Source organism: Prionailurus viverrinus, chromosome D4, assembly GCF_022837055.1.
Source record: "Prionailurus viverrinus isolate Anna chromosome D4, UM_Priviv_1.0, whole genome shotgun sequence".
NCBI classification, from domain to species: Eukaryota; Metazoa; Chordata; class Mammalia; order Carnivora; family Felidae; genus Prionailurus; species Prionailurus viverrinus.
Genome location: NC_062573.1, coordinates 55,749,103 through 55,776,123, shown reverse-complemented (window position 1 = coordinate 55,776,123; position 27,021 = coordinate 55,749,103). Strand labels below are relative to the sequence as shown.

Below are 27,021 nucleotides of genomic sequence, written 5' to 3'. Positions count from 1 at the left end.
TGGCAGCCTCCCCCAGCCTTGTCCAGCAAAGCCATCACGACTCATCCCTCAATACTCAACCCTAGTGCTGCACCCATCACCCCTTCCCTCTCCCTGGTAGTGGGCTGAGTGTTTCCACATCTGTGCTCTCAGTATGCCACTGCATTTCCACCAGAGCAGTTGGCAAATGGCAGAGGGATTCTGGCATGATTGGATTTGTGCATATCAATAAACTGGATACTTCAGAGTCAGGAGTTTTCTACTTTGCAGAAGGCACAGTGAAAACAGTGGTGTCGACTTTGGAGGGTGGACAGTGGATCTGGGCTGCCTGGGTCAACTTCTGTCTCCACTGTAAGTTACGACATATCCCCTGTAAAACAGATGATACTGGTACTTACCTCATAGGATTGTGCTAAGGACTAAATTAACACATGAAAAGCACTTTTAAAAGTACCTACTATATGGTAAGCACTAAACAAATGTTCGAGATTATTAAATTATGTGTAAGAACTAACTCAAGGATCTCCATGGTGCTTACAGCTCTGTCTTTTTACTCAGCAATGAGGGCATTTAAGACTCATGTAACCAACTAGCTCTTGTTAGTTTCCTGTGTATACAGTGAACAAATATTGGGTCCAGAATTCCTCTCTGAATACAACAGAAAACAAGCATTCAACATTAAACTGTTTGGGTAATGCTGCTCTACTATTAAATGGAAATGCTACTACTGGAGGTTACCCGGACCAGTTTGTTCTCCTCATGTGAAGGACATTCATTAACCATGACATGTGCACACCTCAGAATAAAACATTGATGCCTTTCTGACACATTCTCTGACTGTCCCAACCAGAGGTCATTCTTCCAAGAAGCAAGCTTTGTTGGAAAGCCAATTCACTTCAAGGCGAGGGAGAAGGGGGTGGAATCCTGACTGTGCAATATTTTCTCTGAGTCATCTCAGAATAACCAGATGGAACCAGCCCCAAATCTCACAGAAGCCACTGGGTTTAAAGTTTACAGTTAAGTTGCAAATTACTTATCAGGAGTTCACTTTCAATGAAAGAGGAGAAATGGAATCCCCCAATGTTCACATTATTCAGCTGGGAAGAAACAGCTGAACGTTTTTTAGAGAGGCGGCTTTGACATGTTCCCTAGGCTCTAATGCTCTTAAAGAACATCTTGTTTTAGAGTATATTGTAAGAATGGGTGACCCAAACATTTTCTGACTTTGAAAATCTCAGAAATGCATTACCTAAGGCTTGCTTTAAAAATATACAGCTCTTAGGGGCACCTGGGTGGCTTAGTCAGTTAAGCCTCTGACTTCGGCTCAGGTCATGATCTCACTACCGGTGAGTTCGAGCCCCATGTCAGGCTCTGTGCTGACAGCTCAGAGCCTGGAGCCTGTTTCAGGCTCTAGATTCTCTATCTCCCTCTCTCTGCCCCTCCCCTGCTCATGCTTTATCTCTCTCTCTCAAAAATAAGTAAAGATTTTTAATTTTTAAAAAAATATACAACTCGGGGCGCCTGGGTGGCGCAGTCGGTTAAGCGTCCGACTTCAGCCAGGTCACGATCTCGAGGTCCGTGAGTTCGAGCCCCGTGTCGGGCTCTGGGCTGATGGCTCAGAGCCTGGAGCCTGTTTCCGATTCTGTGTCTCTCTCTCTCTCTGCCCCTCCCCCATTCATGCTCTGTCTCTCTCTGTCCCCAAAATAAAATAAACGTTGAAAAAAAAATTTTTTTTTAAATGTAAAAAAAATATATATATACAACTCTTAAAAATATATACAACTCTTGGGGTGCCTGGGTGGCTCAACTGGTTAAGCATCCAACTCTTGATTTCAGCTCTGGTTATGATCTCACAGTTTGTGAGTTCGAGCCCTGATGTGGAGCTCTGCACTGACTGCACAAAGTCTGCTTAGGATTCTGTTTCCCTCTCTCTCTCTGTCCCTCACCTGCTCGCTCTCTCAAAAATGAATAAATAAATTTTAAAAATATATATATATACAACTCTTCACTCTTTAAACATCCAATAAATCAGGATTCTGGTTTCCTAAAACTGAAATAGATAAGACTATCCCAGGACTGAATCAGTTCAATTGAACAAAATGTGCAGATTTTCTTCTAAGGGCAAGGTCTTTGCCATCAGGAGAAATGGTTCAGATCTGAAACCAACAAGGGGAGCAATTCTTATCATAACCTGAGCTACATTAGCCACCTGGAGCTGGACTGGCTTCATACTTCAAGTTGTCTACTTTAAAACAAAATAAATTTTATCACTTCTTGGCCTTTTGGCTAAGATCAAGTATAAAACAAAATAAAGTTTGCCATCCACATATCTTTTGTGTCCTAAAAAAAAAAAAAACAAAAACAAAGTTCTTTTTCTTCACCTGACTCCAAAAGTCTAAGAGACAGCATCTCTGTGATTCAAAAACCAGATAACCCAAGAAAATTCTTTCCTGTTTAAAAGAGAAAGAGATGGGCGCCTGGGTGGCTCATTCAATTAATTAAGCGTTAAGCATCCCACTTCAGCTCAGGTCAATGATCTCATGGTTTGAGTTCAAGCCCCATGTCATGCTCTGTGCTGACAGCTCAGAGCCTGGATCCTGCTTAGGATTCTGTGTCTCCTGCTCTCTCTGCCTCTCTCCCACTGGTGCTCTGTCTCTCTCTCAAAAATAAATAAACATTAAAATTAAAAAAAATTTTTTTTAAAAGAGAAAGAGAGAGCGAGAGCTCTTCAGCTCTGCCTGACCCTTTGACATGCGGATTCTTGTCTCACTCCATGAAGTCAAGTACTCATAAAAATACCTCTGAAAGTCAGTCTTCAGGACTATTAAAAATATTTAAGTATGAAACAAAATTCTAAGTAATCCTATGAGTAAACTAAACTTTTTTAACCAGGCACAAATCTTTTTTGCACATTTCTTCATAAAAATTATTTGAACTTGAAGAGTACTGCTGCCTTACAGTAGATGTAAGTAAATGAAATTGGACATAAGAGAACAATTTGAAGCTGTTGTGATATAAAGAAGCTTGGGCTAGGAGGCCTTATGTCTGCATCTCCTCCCATTTTTGTCACTTCCTTAGTTGTATATGATTATAAGCATGTCCTTTCTCCTTTCAGTATCCTGACCTGCAGAGGTGATGACATCTCATCCCAAAGGATGTGAGAACCATGGCCTGGGACATGGGGAGTCTTCCACAGCCTTGTGCACTGCCTTCCTTCCACCGGCAATTTGCTGGCGCCTAGATAAAGAGCTAGAAAGGCGAGGCATGGACTCCAACCCAGGGTACAGAACTGATTGCTCCAGGAACTAAATATTCCACCCTCTCCTGCCCTTTGAGGTACTCGCACTGTTTTGTTTTAATAAAGATATTCCCAGTCCTGGGCAATCCTAACCCAGAGCTGGATTTTCAGAAACTGTAGAAGACAAATAGGCCAAAGCAAGCAGAGTCGAAGGGAGCTCTCCCGGCAACTTACAAACAGGGTCTTCCATTTTCAAGGGTCTTTTCAAGCGGATGCTGGCAGGCACCGTCTTCTCAATCAGTTCATCAATACTCTAAAATGAAAAAACATAAATCCGTGAACACTAAAGGGAGAGGAAAGTGCTTCTGAGTTAAAGGAGTCACCTCTGTTTTGCATCTACAAAGGCTTGTGGGAACCTCATTTAAATCTCCTAATTAGTGTTTCTTTAAAAAAAAAAAAAACAACTTTGAGCAAATCAGAAATCACTTGGAGGAAAGCAAATGAACTGGGGTAGCGATTCTACCACTCTAGGCTGGATTTCAGTCAGCAACCAGAGATAATTGGATAAACCAGGAGGTCCTCCTTTTGCAAAGTTAGGGTTCATCAGGAGGGCGAGTTGAGTTGAAAAACATAAGGTTCTGAGGCGCGAAAAGCGGGTGGAGAAAGTAAACGGGTGAGAGAAGCCTGGGGCACAGGAACGGAACTCGCGGGCTCGCTTCCACGCCAGGGCCCAAGATCCGGGGTGCGGGTCCCACGCGGAGCCAAGCAGAGCTTCAGGCGGGGGCCGGGAGGCCGAGCCGGCAGAACCTGGGTAAGGCAGGGTGAGGCCCTGGAGGGCCGGGTGGGGTCCTTACCGCTAGCCCCAGGGCCTGTAGCATCTCCCTCTGGTCTTTGTCCCCCGGGCCGATGTGCCTCCGAGCGAAGTCGTCGTGTCTGGGCAGGAGGCGCTCGAGGAGGCGCGAGTCCCCAGCTCTGCTGCTGTCCCCGCCGCTGCTGCTGTCACGGCCCCGCGGAACCCAAAGCGGTCCCTTGCCCCCAGCCAGGCGGCGGCTGCCCCCGATTCCGCAGCCCAGACGCAGCCCCCAGGCCCTGGCGCACGTCTGCATGGTCGCGACCACAGTCCCCTGCCCTGGCCCACGAGGGTCAGCCGCACTCTCGGCCCCTTTGGGTCACAGTTCTCCAGGTGGCGGTTGCCTTCGGCCTGGAGCCTCTTCTCGCTGGACGACCGGTAGGACAGACGGATGGGTGCTCGTGGGCAATGAATGGGCGCCGCGCTCAGCTTAAACACGCGCGCAAAGTTGTTGCTCCACGCGAGGCACCTGCTCTGCACACTTTAAGTGTCGCCCGGCGGGCGGGCGGTGGGATGGGGCCTGGAAACCCTCAGCCAATGGGAGTAGACGGAGGGGTGGGGGCGGGGCGTCTACCGCCCCGCCCCCTCTCCCTACTCTCTTCTCGGCCCTCAACCGAGTCCTGCGCCTGGCCCAGAACGTGCTGTCCTCAGTCACTCGTACCCCATCTCTGGCTGATGGGGAGATCTGGGCGCTCCATGCGGTCGGGGCCAAGGTCTGGGACCGCACTGGCGCGGGATCCGGCTGCACAACGGCGGGCGAAGTGCCTGGGGAACTAAGCTGAAGTGACAGATGATTCTGACAGGGAGGCCAGACTAATAATTAGGCTTCATTCATTAATTTTAGGCTCATATTTCATGGAAACCACTATGGACAGATGAACTTTTTTTTTTTTTTTTTTTTTTAGCAGTTGTCGTCTTTGGGGGCGCCTGGGTGGCTCAGTCGGTTACGCATCCGACGCTTGGTTTTTGCTCAGGTCATGATCTCAGGGTTGGTGGGTTCCAGCTCTGTCTGTACTGACTGCCAGAACCTGCTTGGGATTCTGTCTCCCACTCTCTGTCCCTCCCCTGCTCTCGTGCGCTCTTTCTCTGAAAAATAAGTAAATAAACATTAAAAAAAGTTTTTTAAATAAAAAAATAGTTGTGGTCTTTTATAGTTGTATTGTGGGCAAATTACACAACCTCTCAGCTTCATTCAGTGTCCTCATCTCACATAGCTTGGTGGGATTTAAAAAGAGATTATACTGTTGAAAGAATTGCCCTAATAGTAGACTTGAACTACTTCTCTCTCCCTCCCCCACACCTTTTCTCCATATGTGTGTGGGGAGGGGGTAAATACAAAAGATATTGAGGTATATATTATGCACTCTCATCTTACTTGGAAAATTTTGTAACTCTAAGTTCTCCAGCTGTCTCTTAAGATTTTTATCAAAAATAAACTTTTGGGGCACCTGGCTGGATAGAACATGTGATGCTTGATCTCGGGGTTCTGAGTTCGAGCCCCACATTGGGTAAAAAGATGACTTAAAAATAAAACCTTTGGGGCACTTGGGTGGCTCAGTTGGTTGAGCCTCCGACTTTGGCTCAGGTCATGATCTCACGGTTTGTGAGTTCAGCCCTGCGACAGGCTCTGTGCTGACAGCTCAGAGCTTGGAGCCTGCTTGGAGTTCTGTGTCTCCCTCCCTCTGCCCCTCCCGCCCCTGTTCACACTCTACTTTCTCTGTCTCTCAAAAATAAATAATTAAAAATTTTTTTTCTAATAAAAAAAATAAAATAAAACCTTTGGGGCGCCTGGGTGGCTGAGTCAGTTGAGCATCTGACACTTGGTTTCAGCTCAGGTCATGATCTTGCCATTGGTGAGACTGACTTGTGCTGACAGCATGGGTCCTGCTTGGGATTCTCTCTCTCCCTCTCTCTTCCCCTCCCCTGCTCACACTCTCTCTAAAAATAATAAATTTTAAAAAAATTAAAAAATAAAATCTTTTAAAAAATTAACTTTCAAAATTATTATTGTCCTAATATGAGGAAGAGAGGACAGATGCCATCAGAACATTACTTAGACTACAGGTAAGTAAAACCTGTTGTTTTTTTTTCCTCCTCTTAACTTCCTCCTTCAACTATCCTATGTGCTCGCATTCTGGTTTCTGTAGCTGATAGGCACATAGACTAGGCAGAGAGGCAGGAAAGTATAAGACAAAAACTGTAAGCAAACAGTAAGCAAAATGTGTGTGTATGGCAGGCAGGGGCAGCTAGTGAGCTAGGAGGGCTGGTTGAGTGTCTTTAAATAGTCTTTCATCCATTTGGAATTGAAATTATAGCCTGCATAAAAGTTGAGAGATACCCTCAGTGTAAGATGTGATGAGGCAGAGAGGCATTTATCCCTATTCCTGTTTATGCACTCTGTATCACAGGGAGTGGAAGCCAGAGAGCTGTATCTCCCAGATTCCTTCAGCTCTAGGGTTCTGGATGTTATTAATCTTCTGTCAACAAGATACATTTGTGTGAGAATTGGAAAATAGAATAAAAGACACCATTTTCTTATTTCTCTGACAGCAGCAGAAAAATGCATGAGTGGCAGCAAACACAAGTGCTTCCCTACCAGCCACCCACAGCACAGCTGTGTCCCTCTATAAAAATGTCCTTTGGTTTTCCAACATCGGAGGCTGCAGGAATTTCTCACTGTCCTGGACTAGAGTTTCAGTGGTTTACGGGAAGATAGGGATGGTCTACTCTATTTTTTGCTCTTCCAGTCCTTCCAATGGTTTTATATGCACCTATTCCTGGCATTTTTATCCTCCTCTGCTTGAGTACTCCAGGTTTTCTAAATAAACCTTAACAGACTGTAACTGAGGCCAAAAGTAGCTTTAGGAAACTGACCCCCCAAAATAGGAATCTGGGATTAGCTATCCAACCTGGTTCTATTTGAAGTAAACACTAGTGGAAGTTCGACATTATTAGTAGTGGAAAATGAGATCATTATAGTCTTAGGCATGAAATAGAAACAGTTGCTTAAGTTATCAATGCGGGATTAAGTGCCTGTTGAAGGCAAGTCTTTGCAAGATCAACTAGTTGCTGGGTTGGACCGCTGTGGTGGGAATGATGCCTACAAGGACTATTGGGAAGGCTGGTGGCTTCCGGATGCACTGGAGAATTTACAAGATAAAATGACAGTTCAGAGAACTAGAGGGCTTCACCACTCTAAAAGAATCTCTTAACTTCTTTAGCTGCAAGGTATTTATAAATCAGACCCAATGTTTGATCCTGTGAATTGCCCAATGATCATACAAGTTGAATTCACACCTTATTAGGTCTCACATGTGAAAGTTTTGGTTTAATTAAACATTAAGTGTTAACTTTGAGCAGGGAGATTTTGGTAGTTTGGATTGAATTTGACTATCTTGAACCCCCCAACTTTCACTGAGTCCCCCTGCCAGCTGAAGCTATTCCTCATACCCTGACATGCTGATCATCCCTTGCTTGAACATTCTGTAATGGTTTCACAAAAGCATTAACCTTGCAAAGGTATGTCAATAATTCTTTACCTCTAGATCCACAACAAGACTCTGATCTCAGCATACCCTGGGAAGATGAATAAGACATCTGACACCAGAGGAGAAGCTTACACAGGGGAAAAATTACAAGATATTGCTAATGTATATCAGTACTGGAAGACTTCTATGTAGGAGTGGGTTCTAGACCAAGGAAAAAGGAAAATAATACTGAAATTATTGATATGCTAGTAGCACCAAAGATTCCAAATTCAGTGGCTCTAAGAGTTTGCTGAGCTGGTTGACCGAAACCAGACTCAACAATGGCCTTCATTAAATTAGGTTAAGATACTAGAACTTTCTTGGTATAACAGAGAAAAAGTGATCTCTCTCTTTGTCTCTCTCTCTCTGTCTCTCTCTCTCTCTGTCTCTCTCTCTTTATATATATATATATATATATATATATCACTATATATATATATATATATATATATATATATATATCACTATCTATCTGTCTATATCACTTCTGTCCTTAGAACAAGGAAAGTCTGGATAAACTAAAAATCAACTTTGGACACATCTGAAAAGTAAAATTGCAGGACAAAATGCCACTCTGAAATCTAATGAGACAGGCTCATCCAAAGAGACACAGCCAAGATCTGTTTGCCAGGAACAGAAGCTGCTAGAGCTATAAACTGGTAGGAACGTGTAATGGCAATTATGATGGATTGTTGGATGCTGACTGTGGACTAACTTCAAAGGGAGAAGCTCCTGGGGACTACAGTCTTAGGAGGGCTCCTACACTTGCATGATTTCATGGGCTTTACCTCTAGAAGCCCCACCACAGTTAGGCTGAAAACCCAAGAAATGTCCCTGCACAGCACTGGTAGGAAAAGGAAAAGAGTAATCACTGTGAAATATACCCAGAGCCTTCTTCATAACAGAGACCTACTCTCCAAAGAAAAGGACTTTCAGAGTTTATCCAAGCTAGGGAAGGGAATTTCTCCCACTGAAGCCCTCTGCAGCCTTCTTGTCTCATATAATGTGGAAAAAGGTCAACAGGGTTTAGTGCTTCCAGGAAATAGATTGGGAATCCTGCAGCCAAGGAAAGGAGTATGGGGTGGGGTGGGAGTGAACAGTTATATCACTGGAGAAACATTTGGAAGTTCACAGTCTGAGACATAGAATATACTTAACTAGAACATTAGAAAACACTTTTCCTCTTCCATAACACATCACCACATTAATAGGGCTCCAGAAAAACAACCAAAATTGCTGTACGACACAGGTTTTCTCTAAGGAAGAATACTAGGGAATCCTACAAGCAACAAGGGAAAGAAAAACAAGGACACTAGAGGAATTCAAAGTCTCTGGCACTTTTAGCTACAGCAAACATTAAACACAATACAACCCTAGTCAAATTACCATAAATCCTCACACTAAAGCCCTATTTATTACCCAGCATATCATGTTCAGCTTTCAACAAAAAAATGCAAGGCATGCAAAAAGTCAAGAAAGACAGTCTGAAGAGACAAATAAATCATCAGAACCAAATTCATACATGATACAGACGTTGGAATCATCAGACAAGGAATTTAAAATAATTATGATTAAAATGTTAAAAGCTCTAGGGGTGCCTGTGTGGCTCTGTCGGTTGAGCGTCTGACTTGGGCTCGGGTCATGATCTCACGGCTCATGAGTTCAAGCCCCACATCGGGCTCTGTGCTGACAACTCAGAGCCAGGAGCCTGCTTCCGATTCTATGTCCCTCTCTTGCTCTGCCCCTCCTCTTCTCATGCTCTCTCTTCTCTCTGTCAAGAATAAACATTAGAAAATTAAAAAAATAATAATAAAGTGTTAAAACTCTAATAGAAAAAGCAGACAATTTGTAAGAATAGATGGCCAATGTAAGCAGAGAGATGGAAACTCTAAGAAATTATCAAAAGGAAATGATAGAAATCAAAACCCTATAGAGACATGAAGAATGCCTTCTGAGTGATCATGAGTAGACTTGACATAGCTGAGGAAAGAATTAGTGACTTTGAACATAAGTCAGTAGAACTTTCCCAAATTGAAATGCAAAAGAAGAAAATAGAATGAAAAAGAAAACAGATCAGAACATCCAAGAACTGTTGGACAATTTCAAAAGGTACATAATTGGAATATCAGGAGAAGGAAAAAGTGAGAAAGCAGAGGAAACTTTTGAGGTAATAGTAACTGAAAACTTTCAAAATTAAAATAAGCATCAAACCACAGATGCAGGAAGATCAGAGAACACTAAGCAAGAGAAATACAGCAACACTTAGGCATATCATATTCAGACTACAGAAAACCAAGGAAAAGATAAAATTTTTCTTTTTTAAAGATTTTATTTTTAAGTAATCTTCACACCCAACATGGGGCTCGAACTTATAACTCCAAAATTAAGAGTCACATGCTTCACTGACTGAACCAGCGAGGTGCCTCAAAAGATAAAATCTTTTTTTTTTTTTTTGAGCAGCAGGCAAAAATGTATTAGAGTTGAAGATCAGAAAGTAATAATAGTAGAAAAGCTCTCTTTACAGAGAGGGGACATTCGAAAGTGAATGCCCCAAAAGATAAAATATTTTTAAAAGCCAGAGGAAAAAAACACCTTACCTATCATAGAGGAACAAGAATAAGAATTACAGCAGATTTCTTTCTTTCTTTCTTTCTTTCTTTCTTTCTTTCTTTCTTTCTCTTTCTTTCTTTCTTTCTTTCTTCTTTCTTTCTATAGCAGATTTCTTAAAAACATGCAAAAAATAAGCGGAGTGAGATATTTAACTATTAAGAAACCACCACCCTGAAATCCAATGCAGTGAAATTATCCTTCAAAAGTGAACAAGATCGGGGTGTCTGGGTGGCTTAGTCTGTTAAGTGTCTGATTCTTGATTTTGGCTCATGTTCTCACAGTTCGTGAAACTGAGCCCTGAGTCAGACTCTGTGTTGACAGTGTAGAGCCTGTCTGGGATTCTCTGCAACCACCCGCCACCACCACCACCCCCTTACCCCCGCCCCTTCCCTACTTCATGCTCTCTCTCCCTCTCTCAAAATGAATAAATAAACACTAAAAAAAAAAAAGTGAACATGATAGAGCTAGAGTGGATTATGCTAAGCAAAATAAGTCAGTCAGAGAAAAATATACCATATGATTGCATTCGTCCATGGAATTCAAGAAACAATAAATGAACATAGCCGGGAAGAAAGGGGAAGAGAGGGGCAAACCATAAAACAGGCTCTTAACTATAGAGAATAAACTGAAGGTTGCTGGAGGGGAAATGGGAGAGGGGACAGACTAAACAGGTGATGGGTATTAAAAGGGCTTGTTGGGATGAGCACTGGGTGTTATATATAAGTGATGAATCACTAAATTCTACTCCTGAAACCAATATTACACTATATGTTAACTAATTGGAATTAAATAAAAACTTGAAACTACAAACAAAAAAACAACAAAACTGAACAAGAAATGAAAACTTCCTCAGACAAAAATTAATAGAATTCATAACTAGCAGACATTACCTATATTTTTGCTCTTTCCTTGCTCCTTCTTTTTCTTGACATTCCAAGAATATGTGTGGTTTTTGTTTGTTTTTTAATCATTTTCTTTTGTTTACAGAACTTTCTTCAGGTATTTTTTAATTCTAGCTCTTAGTTTTGCTTTATTGGGAATGACTTGATTTCCCTTTCATTCATGAAAGATCTTTCATAAGACAAAAGATTATGGGTCAACACTTACACTCTTTCAACACTTGAAAAACATGTGCCATGTCTTTCTGTCCTCCATGGTTTCTAAAGTTTTTCTTTTCCTTTTTTTTTTTCACCTCTATTTATTCATTTTGAGAGAGACAGAGATAGCTTGAGTGGGGAAGGGGCAGAAAGAGAGAGAGAGAGAGAGAGAAAGAATCCCAAGCTGGCTCCATGCTGTCACCACAGAGCCAGACGTGGGGCTCAGTCTCATGAATGGTGAGATCATAACCTGAGCAGAAACCAAGAGTCAGTTGCTTACCTGACTGAGCCACCTGGCACCCCTGTCTTCCATGGTTTCTGTAAGAAAATTATCATTCAAGTAGTTTTTTTCCTATATATTAGATGTCCTTCCTCTTTTGGTTTTTCCAGCATTTATCTTTGTCTTTAATATTTAGCAATCTGACTATGATATGTCTTGGCATGAACTTCTTTGGGTTTATCTTTTTTGGGGGGGTGGAGAGGGGGGAGGTATCTTATTTGAGGTTTTCTTAGTGTCTCAGTCAACTTGTGTTATCATAATGAAATACCACAGAGTGGGTAGAAACAACAGAAATTTATGTCTCACTGTTCTGGAGGCTAGAAGGTCCAAGATCAAGGTGCCAGCCAATTCAGTTCCTAGTGAGTACTCTTCCTGCCTTGCAGATGGATGCCTTCCTGCTAGGTCCTCACATGACCTTTCCTTGGTGTGCACACAAGAAAAGAGAGGTGGTGGGCAGGGGAGAGGTGGGTAGAAAGGAAGAAATCTTCCTCTTCCTATAAGGCCACCAATCTTATTGGATTAGTTCCTCCACCCTTATAACCTCATTTAATTAATTAAATTGCCTCCTAAAGGCCCTATCCCCAAATACAATCACATTCAATACATGAATTTGGGGTGAGGAGTACAATTCAGTCCATAGCACTCAGCTTCATAAAAATGTAGGTTTGTATTTTTTACCAAACTTGAGAAATTTTCAGACATTTTTTTCTTGAGCTCTTCTCTCTTTTTCTCCTCTCCTACTGGGACTTCAATAACATGAATGTTAGATCTTTTTTATTTTATATATACATAAATTCATATGTTTCTGAAGCTCTGTTCATTTTTTTCCTCCTATTTGCTCTCTGTTGTTCAGATTGGGGAACTGTTACTGCTGTACCTTCTGTCCTCTGTCCTTTCCATCCTGTGTAAAGCCCAGACACTGATATAACTTTAATAGTATTTACTCATTGTATTTTTCAGCTCTAAAATTTCTATGTAATTCCTTTTTGTATCTCTCATCAAGTTGAGGACTTTCCTCATTCTTCATATGATGAGTAATTTTGCATTTTATCCAGGACATTTCAAATATTATGAGACTATGGGTCCTATTTAAACCCTCCATTTTATAAGGCAGTCAAACTGTTTAGGTTTAGAATGCATGTCCTGGCCCAGTTTGTGGGCCATATTTCAAATGTCAATTAGTTTTCAAAGCCTTTGCTGTGCTATTCTGGTCTGCCCCACTTGGGTGCTTCCCACAACAATCTAAAACCTGGGCAGTAGTCCACACATAGTTCAGTTTGCTGTGTTGATTATGATCAGTTTCATGCATGGCCCACTCCAAGGTCTGTCCAGGACTTCATACACAGATTTAAAGAATCCCACTTTCTTTTTTTTGAATTTTATTTTATTTTTACTTTATTTTTTTAATTTACGTCCAAATTAGTTAGCATATCGGGGCGCCTGGGTGGCTCAGTCGGTTGAGCGTCCGACTTCAGCTCAGGTCATGATCTCGCGGTCTGTGAGTTCGAGCCCCACATTGGGCTCTGTGCTGACAGCTCAGAGCCTGGATTCCGTGCTCCCGCTCTCTCTAACCCCTGTTTCAGATTCTGTGTCTCCCTCTCTCTCTAACCCCTCCCCCACTCATGCTCTGTCTCTCTCTCTCTGTCAAAAATAAATAAACAAAAAAATGAAAAAAACAAAAAAAACAAATTAGTTAGCATATAGTGCAACAATGATTTCAGGAGTAGATTCTTTAATTCCCCTTACCCATTTAGCCCATCGCCCCTCCCACAACCCCTCCAGTAACCCTCTTTTTGTTCTCCATATTTAAGAGTCTCTTATATTTTGTCCCCCTCCCTGTTTTTATATTATTTTTGCTTCCCTTCCCTTATGTTCATCTGTTTTGTATCTTAAAGTCCTCATATGAGTGAAGTTATGATATTTGTCTTTCTCTGATTAATTTTGCTTAGCATAATACCCTGTAGTTCCATCCAAGAATCTCACTTTCTACTTCCCTTTTCTAAATCTCACTCACTCTCTACTTGAGATGAAATGGCATTTTTTTTTGAAAGATGTTTTTAAATTTTTAATGTTTTTATTTATTTTTGACGGAGAGAGAGACAGAGCATGAGTGGGGGAGAAGCAGAGAGAGAGACACACACAGAATCCGAAGCAGGCTCCAGGCTCTGAGCTGTCAGCACAGAGCCCGACGTGGGGCTCAAACTCACAGAGAGTTTGACCTGAGATCAAAGTAGGATCATGACCTGAGCCGAAGTAGGATGCTCAACCCACTGAGCCACCCAGATGCCCCTGTTTTGTTTTTTTTTAAATTTAATTTAATATTTTTAATTTACATCCAAGTTAGTTAGCATATAGTGAAACAATGATTTCAGGAGTAGATTCCTTAATGCCCCCTACCTATTTAGCCCATCCCCCCTCCCACAACCTCTCCAGTAACCCTCTGTTTGTTCCCCATTTTTAAGAGTCTCTTATGTTTTGTCCCCCTCCCTGTTTTTGTATTATTTTTGCTTCCCTTCCCTTGTGTTCATCTGTTCTGCATCTTAAAGTCCTCATATGAGTGAAGTCATATGATATTTGTCTTTCTCTGACTGACTACTTTCACTTAGCATAGTACCCTCTAGTTCCATCCACGTAGTTGCAAAAGGCAAGGTTTCATTCTTTTTGATTGCCGAGTAATACTCCATTGTATATATGTACCACATCTTCTTTATCCATTTATCCATCGATGGACATTTGGGCTCTTTCCATACTTTGGCTATTGTTGATAGCGCTACTATAAACATAGGGGTGCATGTGCCCCTTTAAAACAGCACACCTGTATCCCTTGGATAAATACCTAGCAGTGCTATTGCTGGGTTGTAGGGTGGTTTTATTTTTAATTTTTCTGAGGAACCTCCATACTGTTTTCCTGAGTGGCTGCATCAGTTTGCATTCCCACCAGCCGTGCAAAAGAGAGCCTCTTTATCTGCATCCTCATCAACATCTGTTGTTGCCTGAATTGTTAATGTTAACCATTCTGACAGGTGTGAGGTGGTATCTCATTGTGGTTTTAAAGCATTATTTTTTTATGTTTATTTATTAGTTTTTATGAACTTTTATTTATTTATTTTATTTATTTATTTATTTTTATTTATTTTGAGAGAGAAAGAGGGAGAGAGAGAGTGTGCATGAGTGGGGGGGGGGTAGAGAAAGAGGGGGACAGAGGATCCCAAGCGGGCTCTGTGCTGACAGCAGCCAGCCCAATGTGGGGCTCGAACTCACGAACCGGGAGATCATGATCTGAGCCAAAGTCGGACGCTCAACTGACTGAGCCACCCAGGCGCCCTTCAAATGGCATTCTTAATGCAATGATGGTCAAAAGTGTACCACCTCATAGTTTCTGCAGCGCTTGGTTAGAGGAGTGCTGCCTCTGTTACTGCAGGGCAGGCATGACCCACCGGGCTTGGTCCCACAGTCTTGTCCAGACCCAGCAATCAGGGGGATGGGTGTGGCTTTTTTCATGGTGTCTACCTGGAGTAGGACAGGAATAGTCAGACAGGTTTTGTCCTGCAGGGTCTCCCTTTTCTCATTCCTTTGGCTACTGAAAGCAGGTTTCTCTTGCACTGAAGCCTGGATACACAAGAGGCACAATAAAAACCTCAGGAAATGGGTGCCTGGGTGGCTCAGTCCACTCAGTGAGAGTCTGACTCTGGATTTTGGCTCAGGTCACGATCCCAGGGTTGTAGGATGGAGCCCTGTGCTCTGCACTGAGTATGGAGCCTGCTTGGGATTCTCAGTCTCTTTCTTCCTCTGCCCCTCTCCCCTACGTCCGTACTCTTTGTCTCTAAAATAAAAACAATTTAAAAAAAACATTAAAAAAAAAAAACCCAAACAAACACAAAGACCTCAGGAAACTCACGGCTAGGTCATTTTTCAGTCCTAAAGTGCCTAGGCCACTTTCTTTTCTCCACCTTTCAGAGTCTTCTGATAGGTGCCTTACGTATTTCAACCAGGAATTTTAGTTCTAAATAGTGGGAGGAATAGGGTAAAGTACATTTACTCCAGAAGCAGAAGTTTGGTTCATATCTCTTTTAACCTTCCTGTTTAATCTGTGCAGAAGACATAATTTTAGAAATTGATAATGGATTATGAAAATTTATGCAGTTAGTAATTCCAATTGGAGCTGCTCCTACTGATTACTAGAACAAATTAACATAGCTCCTTGCAACTGATATGTGGCTGTTAATCTGTATTTTTCCTCTATACAATTGGTACAGACCACCAGAAAGACTTAATTTCACCTGTCAACAGAAGCAGTACACCTGCCTATCTTACCACAGGGCTGTGTCGGCTTTTCAACTCTCTGCCATGCTCTAATCTGCCAGGACCTTGGACTGTCTTGCCTTCCCATAGGAAAAGACATTTGAAGAACCTGGTGAACTGAATGCAGCAAATTTGCTTGATGCTTGGTAAGACACATATCAGAGTGGGAGATAAACCTCACGAAGATTCAGGAATCCACTACCTCAGTTAAGTTCCTAATGTTCTAGTGGTCTTAGTCATGTTGAGCTATACACTTTGAAGTAAAAGACAATTTGTACCCCTTAAACTTCATACCATTCAAAAAGATGTACAATTTTTGGTGGTCCTATTTTTATTTTGGAGGTTATATATGTCCCATTTACGTATACTACTCCAACTTATTTACCTATAAAGTTGCCAGTTTTCAGTAGAGCCAAAGAAAGAGGAAATACAAGCTGGTTTCAACCCTTGGGATTCACAACCTAGTAAATCCAATACTGGTCTGTCTTTGGCACATAGGGATACTATATGGAGCCTCTGGTAAGCACTAATGGGAGAATCACAGAGTTGAGACATAGGCTTTAAAGCAAAGCCATGCCCTTTTCTGCAATGATATGATCTTTTTGAGAAACAGCTTTTGGACTGATATTGGGTCATGAAACTGAACATCTTACAATGAGTTACTTAAGAGATCTTGTGATTTATAATGCCCATTAAGAACTGGATGTTAACTAACCTACTAGTCTTTAAAGTGGAGCATGCCCAGTAGCATTCTGTCAAGTAGAAGTGGTATCCATTCCATCATCCAGTGGAAGACAGGTTCAAGCAGTTTCTGAAGGTTCCAGTAATTTCATGAACAAGTACTCAGACTCCTTGGTGCTTACTTGTGCTGCATTGACTCCTCCCCTTCAACCCACATGTATGGTCTCATGAAAGAAAGAATTTAGGCTTGACGTATAGTTGGTTCTTCATGATATTTGGCAAAAACTAGAAGAAACTACTATAAAACTATAGCCCACTCCAGAATTGCCTTGAAGGACAGCAGGAAAGAGAAATCCTCCAAATGGGCAGAACTTGAAATAGTTCATTTGCAAAGACAGATGTCCAGAGATATAAATCTCACTGACTCTGTGATAGTGGTTAATGGTTTGTGGATAATACATTGTTCCAAAACAAGACTGCAAGATCAGTGATAAGGAGAGAGATTGCTTGGACCTCTTAGAATGGCACAAAATGAAAAAATATGAGTTTTCCATGTGAACATTCGCCAAAGAGCACCGACTGCAGATGAAGGACCCAATAATCAAGTGGACAAGACTACAACCAGAATCAGTCCCCAAACACCTCAGTACTTACTCAGTGAGCTCATGTTTAAAATGGACAAGGAGTTAAATACAGGCTTAACAGTGTGAGACTATCCTCATTCTAGTTTTTGGCTCTGTTGATTCAGAGAATTTAATTCCAAAGAAAGGAACGCTTCTTTCAGGAAATAAAATGATCCCAGCTAGGGCTGTCACCTGGACATATGGGGCTCTTCATGCCATTAAACCAACAAGCAAAAAAGAGGGTTACTTTACCAGCTGAGGCCATTGATGCTAATTATAAACAGAAAATAGGTTTACAGCTTCACATTGTCCATATTACTTCCATGTCCAGTGGCTAAAATGTAATGGAAAACTATAGTAATCCTATACAGACAGGGCCAGTAAGAGCTCAGACCCTTCAGAACTGGAGGTTTGGGTCATCCCACTACTGGTAGAGAATCATGACCAGCTAAGGCTCTGGCTGAGGAAAAAGAGAACAAGATATAGGTAGTAGATTAGGGAGATTATAAATACAAGTTATAGGGCAATGACGAGTTGCAGAAACATACATGAGGTTCCTATGTATGCTTTTCCATGTTTTGTCGTGTGTATACTTTATCAACCTATTTTCCCTTTCCCCTTTCTGTATTACTTTAAGGTATGTTGGGGATAGTTACCATTATAAATTAATGCACTGTGTACAGAATATCAAAGGGGGATTATAACTGAACTAGAAGTGTCATTCATAAATATAAGAATTGATGAGAATTTGATTGTCCCATTCCAGGGGAAATGGTGGGTTATGCTTCTTTTGTATATGCAATTTTTACATTACATTAGAAGGAAGCAGGCTATTTTTATTGCTGTTATTTGTAAACTTGAATATAGATAGAATGCTCTATATGGTTGCTGAGAAGCCAGAGAAATAGACTGCTTTTTTTTCTTTATCGAAAATGCATTTCCACCCCCTTCTTTCTCTTCTCTATATGACAAATGCTGGCAAGTCTTGGAACTGTATTTCTCAGACCCCATTTCCTCCAGGAACCTGAATGCAATTTACAGCCAGCCACATATACATTCATACAATATTTGTTAGGCAGAAGAGAGGCAAAAGCCATTTCTTTCTTCCCCTGACAGCAGTGGGCAGATGTGTGGGATGAGGCAGATGGGAAGCATTGTAACAACAGGTGTTCCACTGTTAGTCACTCGCGTCCATGCCACAAAACAGCAATGACAATTGGTAGCTAGTTCCTGTAATTTCCTGACCTGTGTGATAATCACAACTTACTTCTTTTCAGAACCATAGCAACAACACAAATCTGGCAGCCAGTGGCAGCTTCCTTTGACTTCTTCACAAAGAATCTACTGAATCTTTGCTCACAAAGAATTAAATGAAAGTAATTTGAACTAATAAGAGTTTCAATAGCTTATTCCTTTGCAATAAGCAATGATCACTTAGAATGAGAAAAATTTTATTCATAATAGCAACATAACACTTGAGAATAATATTAACACTAAATATTCAAAATTTATAGTATAAAAAACAAGGCTTATTAAAAAACCTAAATATAGTAAAAAATGATCACTTCTGCACAATATAATTTATAGGTTTAATTAGAACTTTAAAAAATATGTCTGTTTTATTTACTTATTTATTTATTGAGAAAGCAAGCCCAAACGAGGGAGAGGGGCTGAAAGAGAGGGAGAGAGAATCTTAAGCAGGAGCCTGATGCAGGGCTCTATCCCATGACCCTGGGATCACGAGGTTAAAGTATGTCTAAGTTTTAGTTGGAAATAATAAACAAGAATCGTTAGGACTGTTTTAAACATAAAGAGTGATGACAGTAGAACTTTAAAACTTACAATGCTGGGGAGCCTGAGTGGCTCCGTCAGTTAAGCACTCGATTTGGCTCAGGTCATGATTTCACGGTTCATGAGTTCAAGCCCCACATCATACTCTGCGCTGGCACTGTGGAGCCTGCTTGGGATTCTCTCTCGCGTGTCTCTCTCTCTCTGTCTCTACTCCGCTTGCTTGCTCTTTCAAAATAAATAACCTTAAAAAAATTTTTTTTAAATAAAATATTACAACAATGCAAGGGGTGCCTGGGTGGCTCAGTTGTTTGAGTGTCCAACTTTTGATTTCTGGTCAGGTGTTGTTCCAAGATCATGGGATCGTGCCCTGCATCAGTCTCTGTGCTGAGTATGGAGCCTGCTTCAGATACTATCTTTCCCTCTGCCCATTTCCCTTACTCACTTTCTCTCTCTCTCTCTCAAAACAAAAACAAAAACAAAAACAAAAACAAAAAACAACGTGAGGCACCTGGCTGGCTCAGTCAGTAGATCATGTGCTTTCTCAATCTTGGGGTCTTGAGATCAAGACCTTGGGCATAAGGCCTACTTGAAAAATAAAGAAATAAAAATTACAACAATGTGATACACACAAGAATCCTGATTCAGTTCTGGCTCAAAACACTAGCTATACAAGATAAAACTGAGTATTACATGGCATGAAGGAATTTTTGTTAACTATCTTAGACATGATAATGATTGTGTAGGACAATGTTCTTATACTTAGGAGATATATATAAAGTATTCAGGGAGGGGGTTATGATGTCTGGGTCTTATTTTGAAGTGGTACAGAAATTTAAAAGACAGTCATTTTGTTAGAAGATGGAGGAGGGACAATGAAGTATCCTCCATTTTATGCAGTTTATTCACAATAACTTACAGATAGGATGGGGGAGGAGGAAGGTGGGAAAGAAGAGGAGATTTGGCAGGCAATGGTCCAGGCACTAAAAAGCTATTCTCCACCCAGTTTGGACTTTAACCTACAGCTTTTATAGAGCAAGGGGCATGTGGTGGGGTGAAAGGGTAGTTATCTAAAGTGGATACTTTCTGGACACCACCCACCTACAAGTTATCTAAAGTGGAGCCTTCTGTGTGCCACTTTAGGGAATATCAGAACAAGCCTTCCTATATTCTGATCAGGGCATACATTAAGCTCCATAGGGCCTGGAACATACAGCCCTGAGGAAGATCATTGCACAGGCATGAAAAACATGGAGGGCCGAAGATGGAGTCAGTGTTGTCAGCACTCCTAGACTTCACTCTCAACATCTCTATGGCTGGTACAATCTTTATACGCCATTCTTCCATGATGACCCTATAGCCAGATATCGGGAGGTGACTTATGTCCCTATGCCACAGCAGCAATATTATTATACCTATCACACCAAAGAAAATACTTAGAATTATGATTCCTCAGAGGGTAAAGAAGCCCATTCCATAGACCCAACAGTTGGAGTGATCGTGAACTTCAGTGTAAGTGGAGGCCCATGACAGAAAGATGTTTCCTGATGTGACAGAAAGAAACATCAGTAATAGGAGGCCAGGGGCAAGAAGACAAATGTTTTATAGGCAATGGATATGGTAAATCTTCATTTAGTAACAACACAGTTGTTTGGTCCCCAAGAGTCAATACTGACTCTGGCTTCGGTATTTTCCCTGGAGGATGATACCGTATATTTTGTCCCTTAGTATCATCAGAGGGTGTGTCTATATTGTGCATAGGCATCTCAGTTGGTCCCCATACCAACAACTCTACCTCAGTACCAAGCGTCAGAGATTCAGAAGCAGTTATTTGCATGTGTGTCGGGCCTTGACCAATGTAGAACCAGAGGTTAAGAATAATACTGGGGGCACCTGGGTGGCTCAGTAGGTTAAGCATCTGACTTCAGCTCAGGTCATGATCTTGCAGTTTGTGGGTTCGAACCCCATCCCGGGCTCTCTGCTGACAGCTTGGAGCCTGGAGACAGCTTCGGATTCTGTTTCTCTCTCTCTCTCTCTCTCTCTCTCTCTCTCTCTCTGTCCCTTCCCCACTCATGCTCTCTCTCTCAATAATAAATAAAACATTAAAAATTAAAAAAAAAAAAAGACTAATACTGGATGTGAACCTTTGGCCCCAAGAAATTAGGACACCAAGCCATCTATGGGCACACCAAGCCCATCTGTGGGCACTCCAAGCCAATTCCCAATGAGCTAAAGTCTTACCAGGTGGGAAGTCTTGTGGCAGTCACAAAATGAGTCCCTCTTCCCAGATAGGCCTCAGACCTCCTGACAGTACCTGCACCCAGAGGTCCAAGAAAGTTGTGGTTAGGCTTTGATATGCTGATATCTATCCTGCTGTAGTCTTGGCATTGAGTTGAATTGCCTCTATTAGTATCAGAGACTATCCTTTGTAGGAAGCTTCTTTAGCGCATTTTTTTATTAGCCCAGTCACCCTTTCAATTAGGCCATACAGCAGTGCATGGCAGGTGGAATGTTCATAATATATCCTAGGCCTCTGCCCATTCTTGGACCTCATGACTGGTAAAATATGCCCCTTGATCACTACCTATCTGAGTCAGAGCTCATACATGCCCTCTAGTTTTATTAATCCCTTTATAGTTGCAGCTTGATTAGCTCTTTTGTGGGCAAAAGCTCATACAAGCCCTGAATATGTGTCCACACAGGTTAGTGCATGTTTTCTTCTGATACTGGCAAAGGGCTTATATTGTCTATGTCCCAGTGAGAAACTGGGCAGCAGTCCACTCAATATGTCCCAGGATGTGGCACAACAGTGGTCACCTGAGGTTGCACTGGGGGCAGTCCTTGTCAGCAGCTTGTCAATTGGAATGTTTTTAAAAATGCTTATTTATTTATTTTGTGGGCAAGAATGGATGAGCAGGGGAGGGGCAGACAGAGGGAGAGAGAGAATCCCAGGCAGGCTCTGCACTGTCAGCACAGAGCCCATCATAGGGCTTGAACTTATGAACCCTGCAATCATGACCTGAACTGGAACCAAGAGTTGGGTGCTTAACTGACAGAGCCACCCAGGCACTCCTCAACTGGAATATTTTAAAGATAAATGTAATCTTTTTACTATTTCCTGAGTAGTTTGGAACTTCAGTGTCCTGACTTATAGTTGACCCATTCTGCTACAACAGACAGGGTCAAGATTTCTTCTGGCAGAACGGCTCATGCCCAGGCTAGAGTGTCTGCCTCATGATTGCCTGGATGGGGAATGAGCAGACATGAGCCATACTTGGATGAGTGCATCAGGCTTAGTGCATATTTCACAAATAACTTTCCTTAGTTCTGCTCCCCACAGGGGTGTATTTGATAAATCCCAGCCTTCTTTTTCCACTGCAACTTCTATGTTGTTAATACTTACCACACTGCCTAGCTGTCAGTGGCCAAATGGATGGGTAAGGGCTCATGCATCAACACAATCCATACTGCTTTCAATTCTGCCCACTCACTACTTTGTTTAGTTCCTTCTTTGAACAAAAGTACATCAGAATGCAGTCAAATGCCAGAGGAATGCCAAATAGGCTAGTTTCTCTGGCAACTGCCACCAGTGTACTATGTGTCCACTGGAGGCAAGCCTACCCTTTCCTTTACTTGGGGAATGGGAGGCATAATGTCCTCAAATTCTGGAAATTGGGCAGGTGGATGTGAGTGACTGGCAGTAGTAACCAGTGTAGTTCATGAGATAGCATGCCATTTCTGTAAGGTGCTTACCTGGGCACAAGCACTCTTAGGTTTGTTTAACATATCCTTAATCCATCCTCCTGCTGGCAGAGAAGTTCATATCAACATGTGAAGGTTGGCAGTCAGGCCCATCTGCTGCAGTTGAGATATACAGCTGATAGTTATTTCTCAATGGGACTACATACCTGGTTCCTGCTGTCTTCCATAATTGAGACCAGAATGTGTCCCCCATTTTGTCATTGTCGCAGCCCCAGCCAAACCCTTGTGGATGTGAATTTGCTGCTAATCCACAACTCATATCTGGCATTAATACTTCCAGAGCCTGTACTTGTTTTACTACCATTTTTGCCTTTAAGAAAGCCTCTTGTTGGTTAGCATCCCATTCCCATTGGCTCCTCCTCTTAATCCAGGTATCTGTACTAGATGGAGCATAAAAGGTCTCCAGCAAACCAATAAACCAACAAAAGCCTGTAATCCCATTACTGTTTTAGGAATCAGGAAGCCTTCTATTTTATCAGTGCCTGCCTATGGCATCACTTTTGTCTTACCCAACCAGATGACTATGGTCAAGGACTATGCTGATTGATCTGGCCCTGGGATCTTCTTGGTATTTACCTCCTATCCTCAAAGTGAACTTGAGTACTCCTCTAATGATGAACCTACTTGAGACAAGGAGGCTGAATCACCACAAATTAACATAACATCATCTAGGTAATGAGAAGGTACCATCTCCTCTGGCAATATCCATATTTCCAAATCTCTGGCTACCATCCTGTGGCAAATTGTGGGACTATGGAGATACTCTTGGGCAATGCCTGGAAGGTCCACTGTCACCCCCTTCATGTGAAGGTGTATTGGTCTTGGGTTTCAAGTCCTAATGGAATGCTAAGAAAAGCATTAGACAAATCCAGTACATAATGATGTCTTAAAGTGTGCAGTAATTTTTTTCTAACAATAGGCCTTATTAGGATGGGCAGAGTAATTTTATTGAGTTCCATATAATCTCATCATTCCCCAGGTCCCAATTAGATTTCTTTATAAGCCAACCCGGACTATTGTATGAGCTTTGAGCAGGCCTGATTATCCCCACCTTTTCTAATTCTCTAATTGTGGCCATAATCTTGCTGTGCCCCCTTAAGTGGCTTACGGTGTTTAATGTTTATTACTCTCCGGGAATGGTAGCTGTATAGATAAATTCCCATTTTGCTTGACCCATAACTGTGGGTTTCACTACTCAAATATGCTGCTATAAACATTGGGGTGCAAGTACCCCTTCAAATCAGCATTTTTGTATCTTTTGGATAAATACCTAGTAGTGCAATTGCTGGGTTGCAGGGTAGTCAGAGTGGCTGTACCAATTTGCATTCCCACCAGCAGTGCAAAAGGGTTCCCCTTTCTCTGCATCCTTGCCAACATCTGTTGTTTCCTGAGTTATTACTTTTAGCCTTTCTGACAGGTGGGAGGTGGTATCTCATTGTGGTTTGGGTTTGTATTTCCCTGGTTAGGAGTTATGTTGAGCATCTTTTCTTGTGTCTGTTAGCTATCTGGATGTCTTCTTTGTAAAAGTGTCTATTCATGTCTTCTACCCATTTCTTCACTGGATTATTTGTTTAGGGGGTGTTGAGTTTGGAGAATAACCTTATTTTTATAGATTTTGGATAATAACCCTATTTTTGTGTATGGTGTAAGGAAATGGTCCAGTTTCATTCTTTTGCATATAGCTGTCCAGTTTTCCCAACACCATTTGTTGAGAAGACTGTCTTTTTCTCATTGAATATTCTTTTTTTTTTTATTTTTTAACATTTATTTATTATTTTTTTTTATTAAAAAAATTTTTTTTAACATTTACTTATTTTTGAGACAGAGAGAGACAGAGCATGAACAGGGGAGGGGCAGAGAGAGAGGGAGACACAGAATCTGAAACAGGCTCCAGGCTCTGAGCTGTCAGCACAGAGTCCGACGCGGGGCTTGAACTCATGGACCGTGAGATCATGACCTGAGCCGAAGTCGGACGCTTAACCGACCGAGCCACCCAGGTGCCTACATTTATTTATTTTTGAGAGACAGAGAGAGACAGAGTATGAGCAGGGGAGGGGCAGAGAGAGAGAGAGAGGGAGACACAGAATTCGAAGCAGGCTCCAGGCTCTGAGCTGTCAACATAGAGCCAGAAGTGGGGCTCGAACCCACAAACCGCGAGATCATGACCCAAGCTGAAGTTGGATGCTTAACCAATGGAGCCACCCAGGCACCCAAATATTCTTTTTAAAAAAATATTTATTTATTTTTGAGAGTGACAGAGCGAGGGAGAGGCAAAGAGAGAGGGGGAGACAGATTATCCGAAGCAGGCTCTGTGCTGACAGCAGCAAGCCCGATGTAGGGATCAAACTCACATACTGTGAAATCATGACCTGAGCTGAAATCAGGAGTCAGATGATTAAGCAACTGAGCCACCCAGGGGGCTCTGCATTGAATATTTCCTGTTTTGTCAAAAATTAATTGACCATATAATTGTGGATTTATTTTTCAGTTTTCTATTATATTCTATTGATCTATGTGTCTATTTTTGTACTAGTACCATATTGTTTTGATTACTACAACTTTGTAATATAACTAAGTATAGAGTTGTGATCATGCAGTTTTCTTTTCTTTTTTAAAGAAAAAGCTATTTGGGGTCTTTTGTGGTTGCATATAAGTTTTAGGATTTTTTTGTTGTACTTCTATGAAAAATGCTGGTGGTATTTTGATAGGGATTGCATTAAATGTGTAGATTGCTTTGGATAATACAGACGTTTTAACAATATTTGTTCTTGCAATCCATGAGCATGGAATGTCTTTCCATTTCTTTGTGTCATCTTCAATTTCTTTCCTCAGTGTTTTATTAAATATTTTTTAGTGTTTATTATTTTTGAGAGAGAGAGAGACAAAGAGAGAGTGTGAGTGTGGGAGGGACAGAGAGAGAAGGAGAAGGACAGAGGACCAGAAGCAGTATCCAGGCTCTGAGCTGTCATAACAGCACCTGATGCGGGGCTTGAACCCATGAACTGTGAGATCATGACCTGAGCCAAAGTCAGATGCTTAACCAACTGAGCCACCCAGGTACTCCAGTCTTTCATTGGTGTTTTATAGTTTATAGAGTACAAGTCTTTCACTTCTTTGGTTAGGTTTATTCCTAGATATCTTATTATTTTTGGTGCAATTATGAATAGGATTGTTTTCTTAGTTCTCTTTCTGCTACTTCATTATTAGCATATAGAAATACAACAGATTTGTGTACATTTTTTATCCTATGACCTTACTAAATTCATTTATCAGTTCTACTAGATTTTTGGTGGAGTCTTTAGGGTTTTCTGTATATACTATCATGTCATCTGCAAATAGTGAAAGTGTTACTTCTTTCTTAACAATTTGGATACCTTTTATTTATTCTTGTTGTTTAATTGCTGTGGCTATGACTTCTAGTACTATGTTGAATAAAAGTGGTAAGAGTGGACATCCTTGTCTTGTTCCTGACCTTAGGGGGAAAGCTCTCAGTTTTCCCCTATTGACTCTGATATTCACTATGGGTTTTTCATACATGGCCTTTATTATGTTGAGGTATGTTTCCTCTAAGCCTACCATCTTTAGGTCATTTATCATGAATGGATTTTGTACTTTGTCAAATGCTTTTTCTGCATCTACTGAAATGATCATATGGTTTTTATCTTTTCTCTTATGGCTGTGATGAATCATGTTGATTGATTTATGAACATTGAACCACCTTTGCATCTCAGGAATAAGTCCCACTTGATCGTGCTGAATGATTTTTTAACTTATTGTTGGATTCTGTTTACTTAGTATTTTCTTAAGGATTTTTGCATCATTTTCTTAAGGATTATATCTGCATCAGATATATTGGCCTGTGGTTCTCTTTATTTGTGGTGTCTTTATGGGTGATACTGGCTTCATAAAATAAATTTGGAAGCTTTCCTTTTTCTTCTATTTTTTGGAATAGTTTGAATAGAATAATTATTCACTCTTCTTTGTATGCTTGTAGAATTTGCCTGTGAAGCCATCTGGTCCTGGACTTTTGTTTGTTAGGAGTTTTTTTAATTCTGATTCCGTCTCCTTGCTGGTAATCAGTCTGTTCAAATTTTCTATTTCTTCCTGCTTCAGTTTTTGTCGGTTATATATTTCTAGGAATTTACCCATTTCTTCTAGTTTGTCTAATTTGTTGGCATATTGTGTTTCATAATATTCTTTTATGATTGTTTGTATTTCTGTGGTGTTGGTTGTTATTTCTCTTCTTTCGTTGGTGATTTTATTTATTTGAGTTCTTTCTCTTCT

The 27,021-nt window shown here is 41.3% G+C and overlaps 1 protein-coding gene across 1 annotated transcript in view; it reads right to left on the bottom strand.

The window, feature by feature from the left end:
* The window catches only part of GLDC (glycine decarboxylase), a 98,393-nt gene extending 94,070 nt beyond the window's left edge, over positions 1 to 4,323 (bottom strand). Inside the window, exons 1-2 of the mRNA XM_047831420.1 lie at positions 4,072 to 4,323; positions 3,452 to 3,530 (exon numbers count right to left, since the gene is read on the bottom strand). Of these exons, the coding sequence (XP_047687376.1) occupies positions 3,452 to 3,530; positions 4,072 to 4,323 (331 nt within the window). The remainder of the gene's footprint in view (positions 1 to 3,451; positions 3,531 to 4,071) is intronic.
* Positions 4,324 to 27,021: the final 22,698 nt, after the last annotated feature.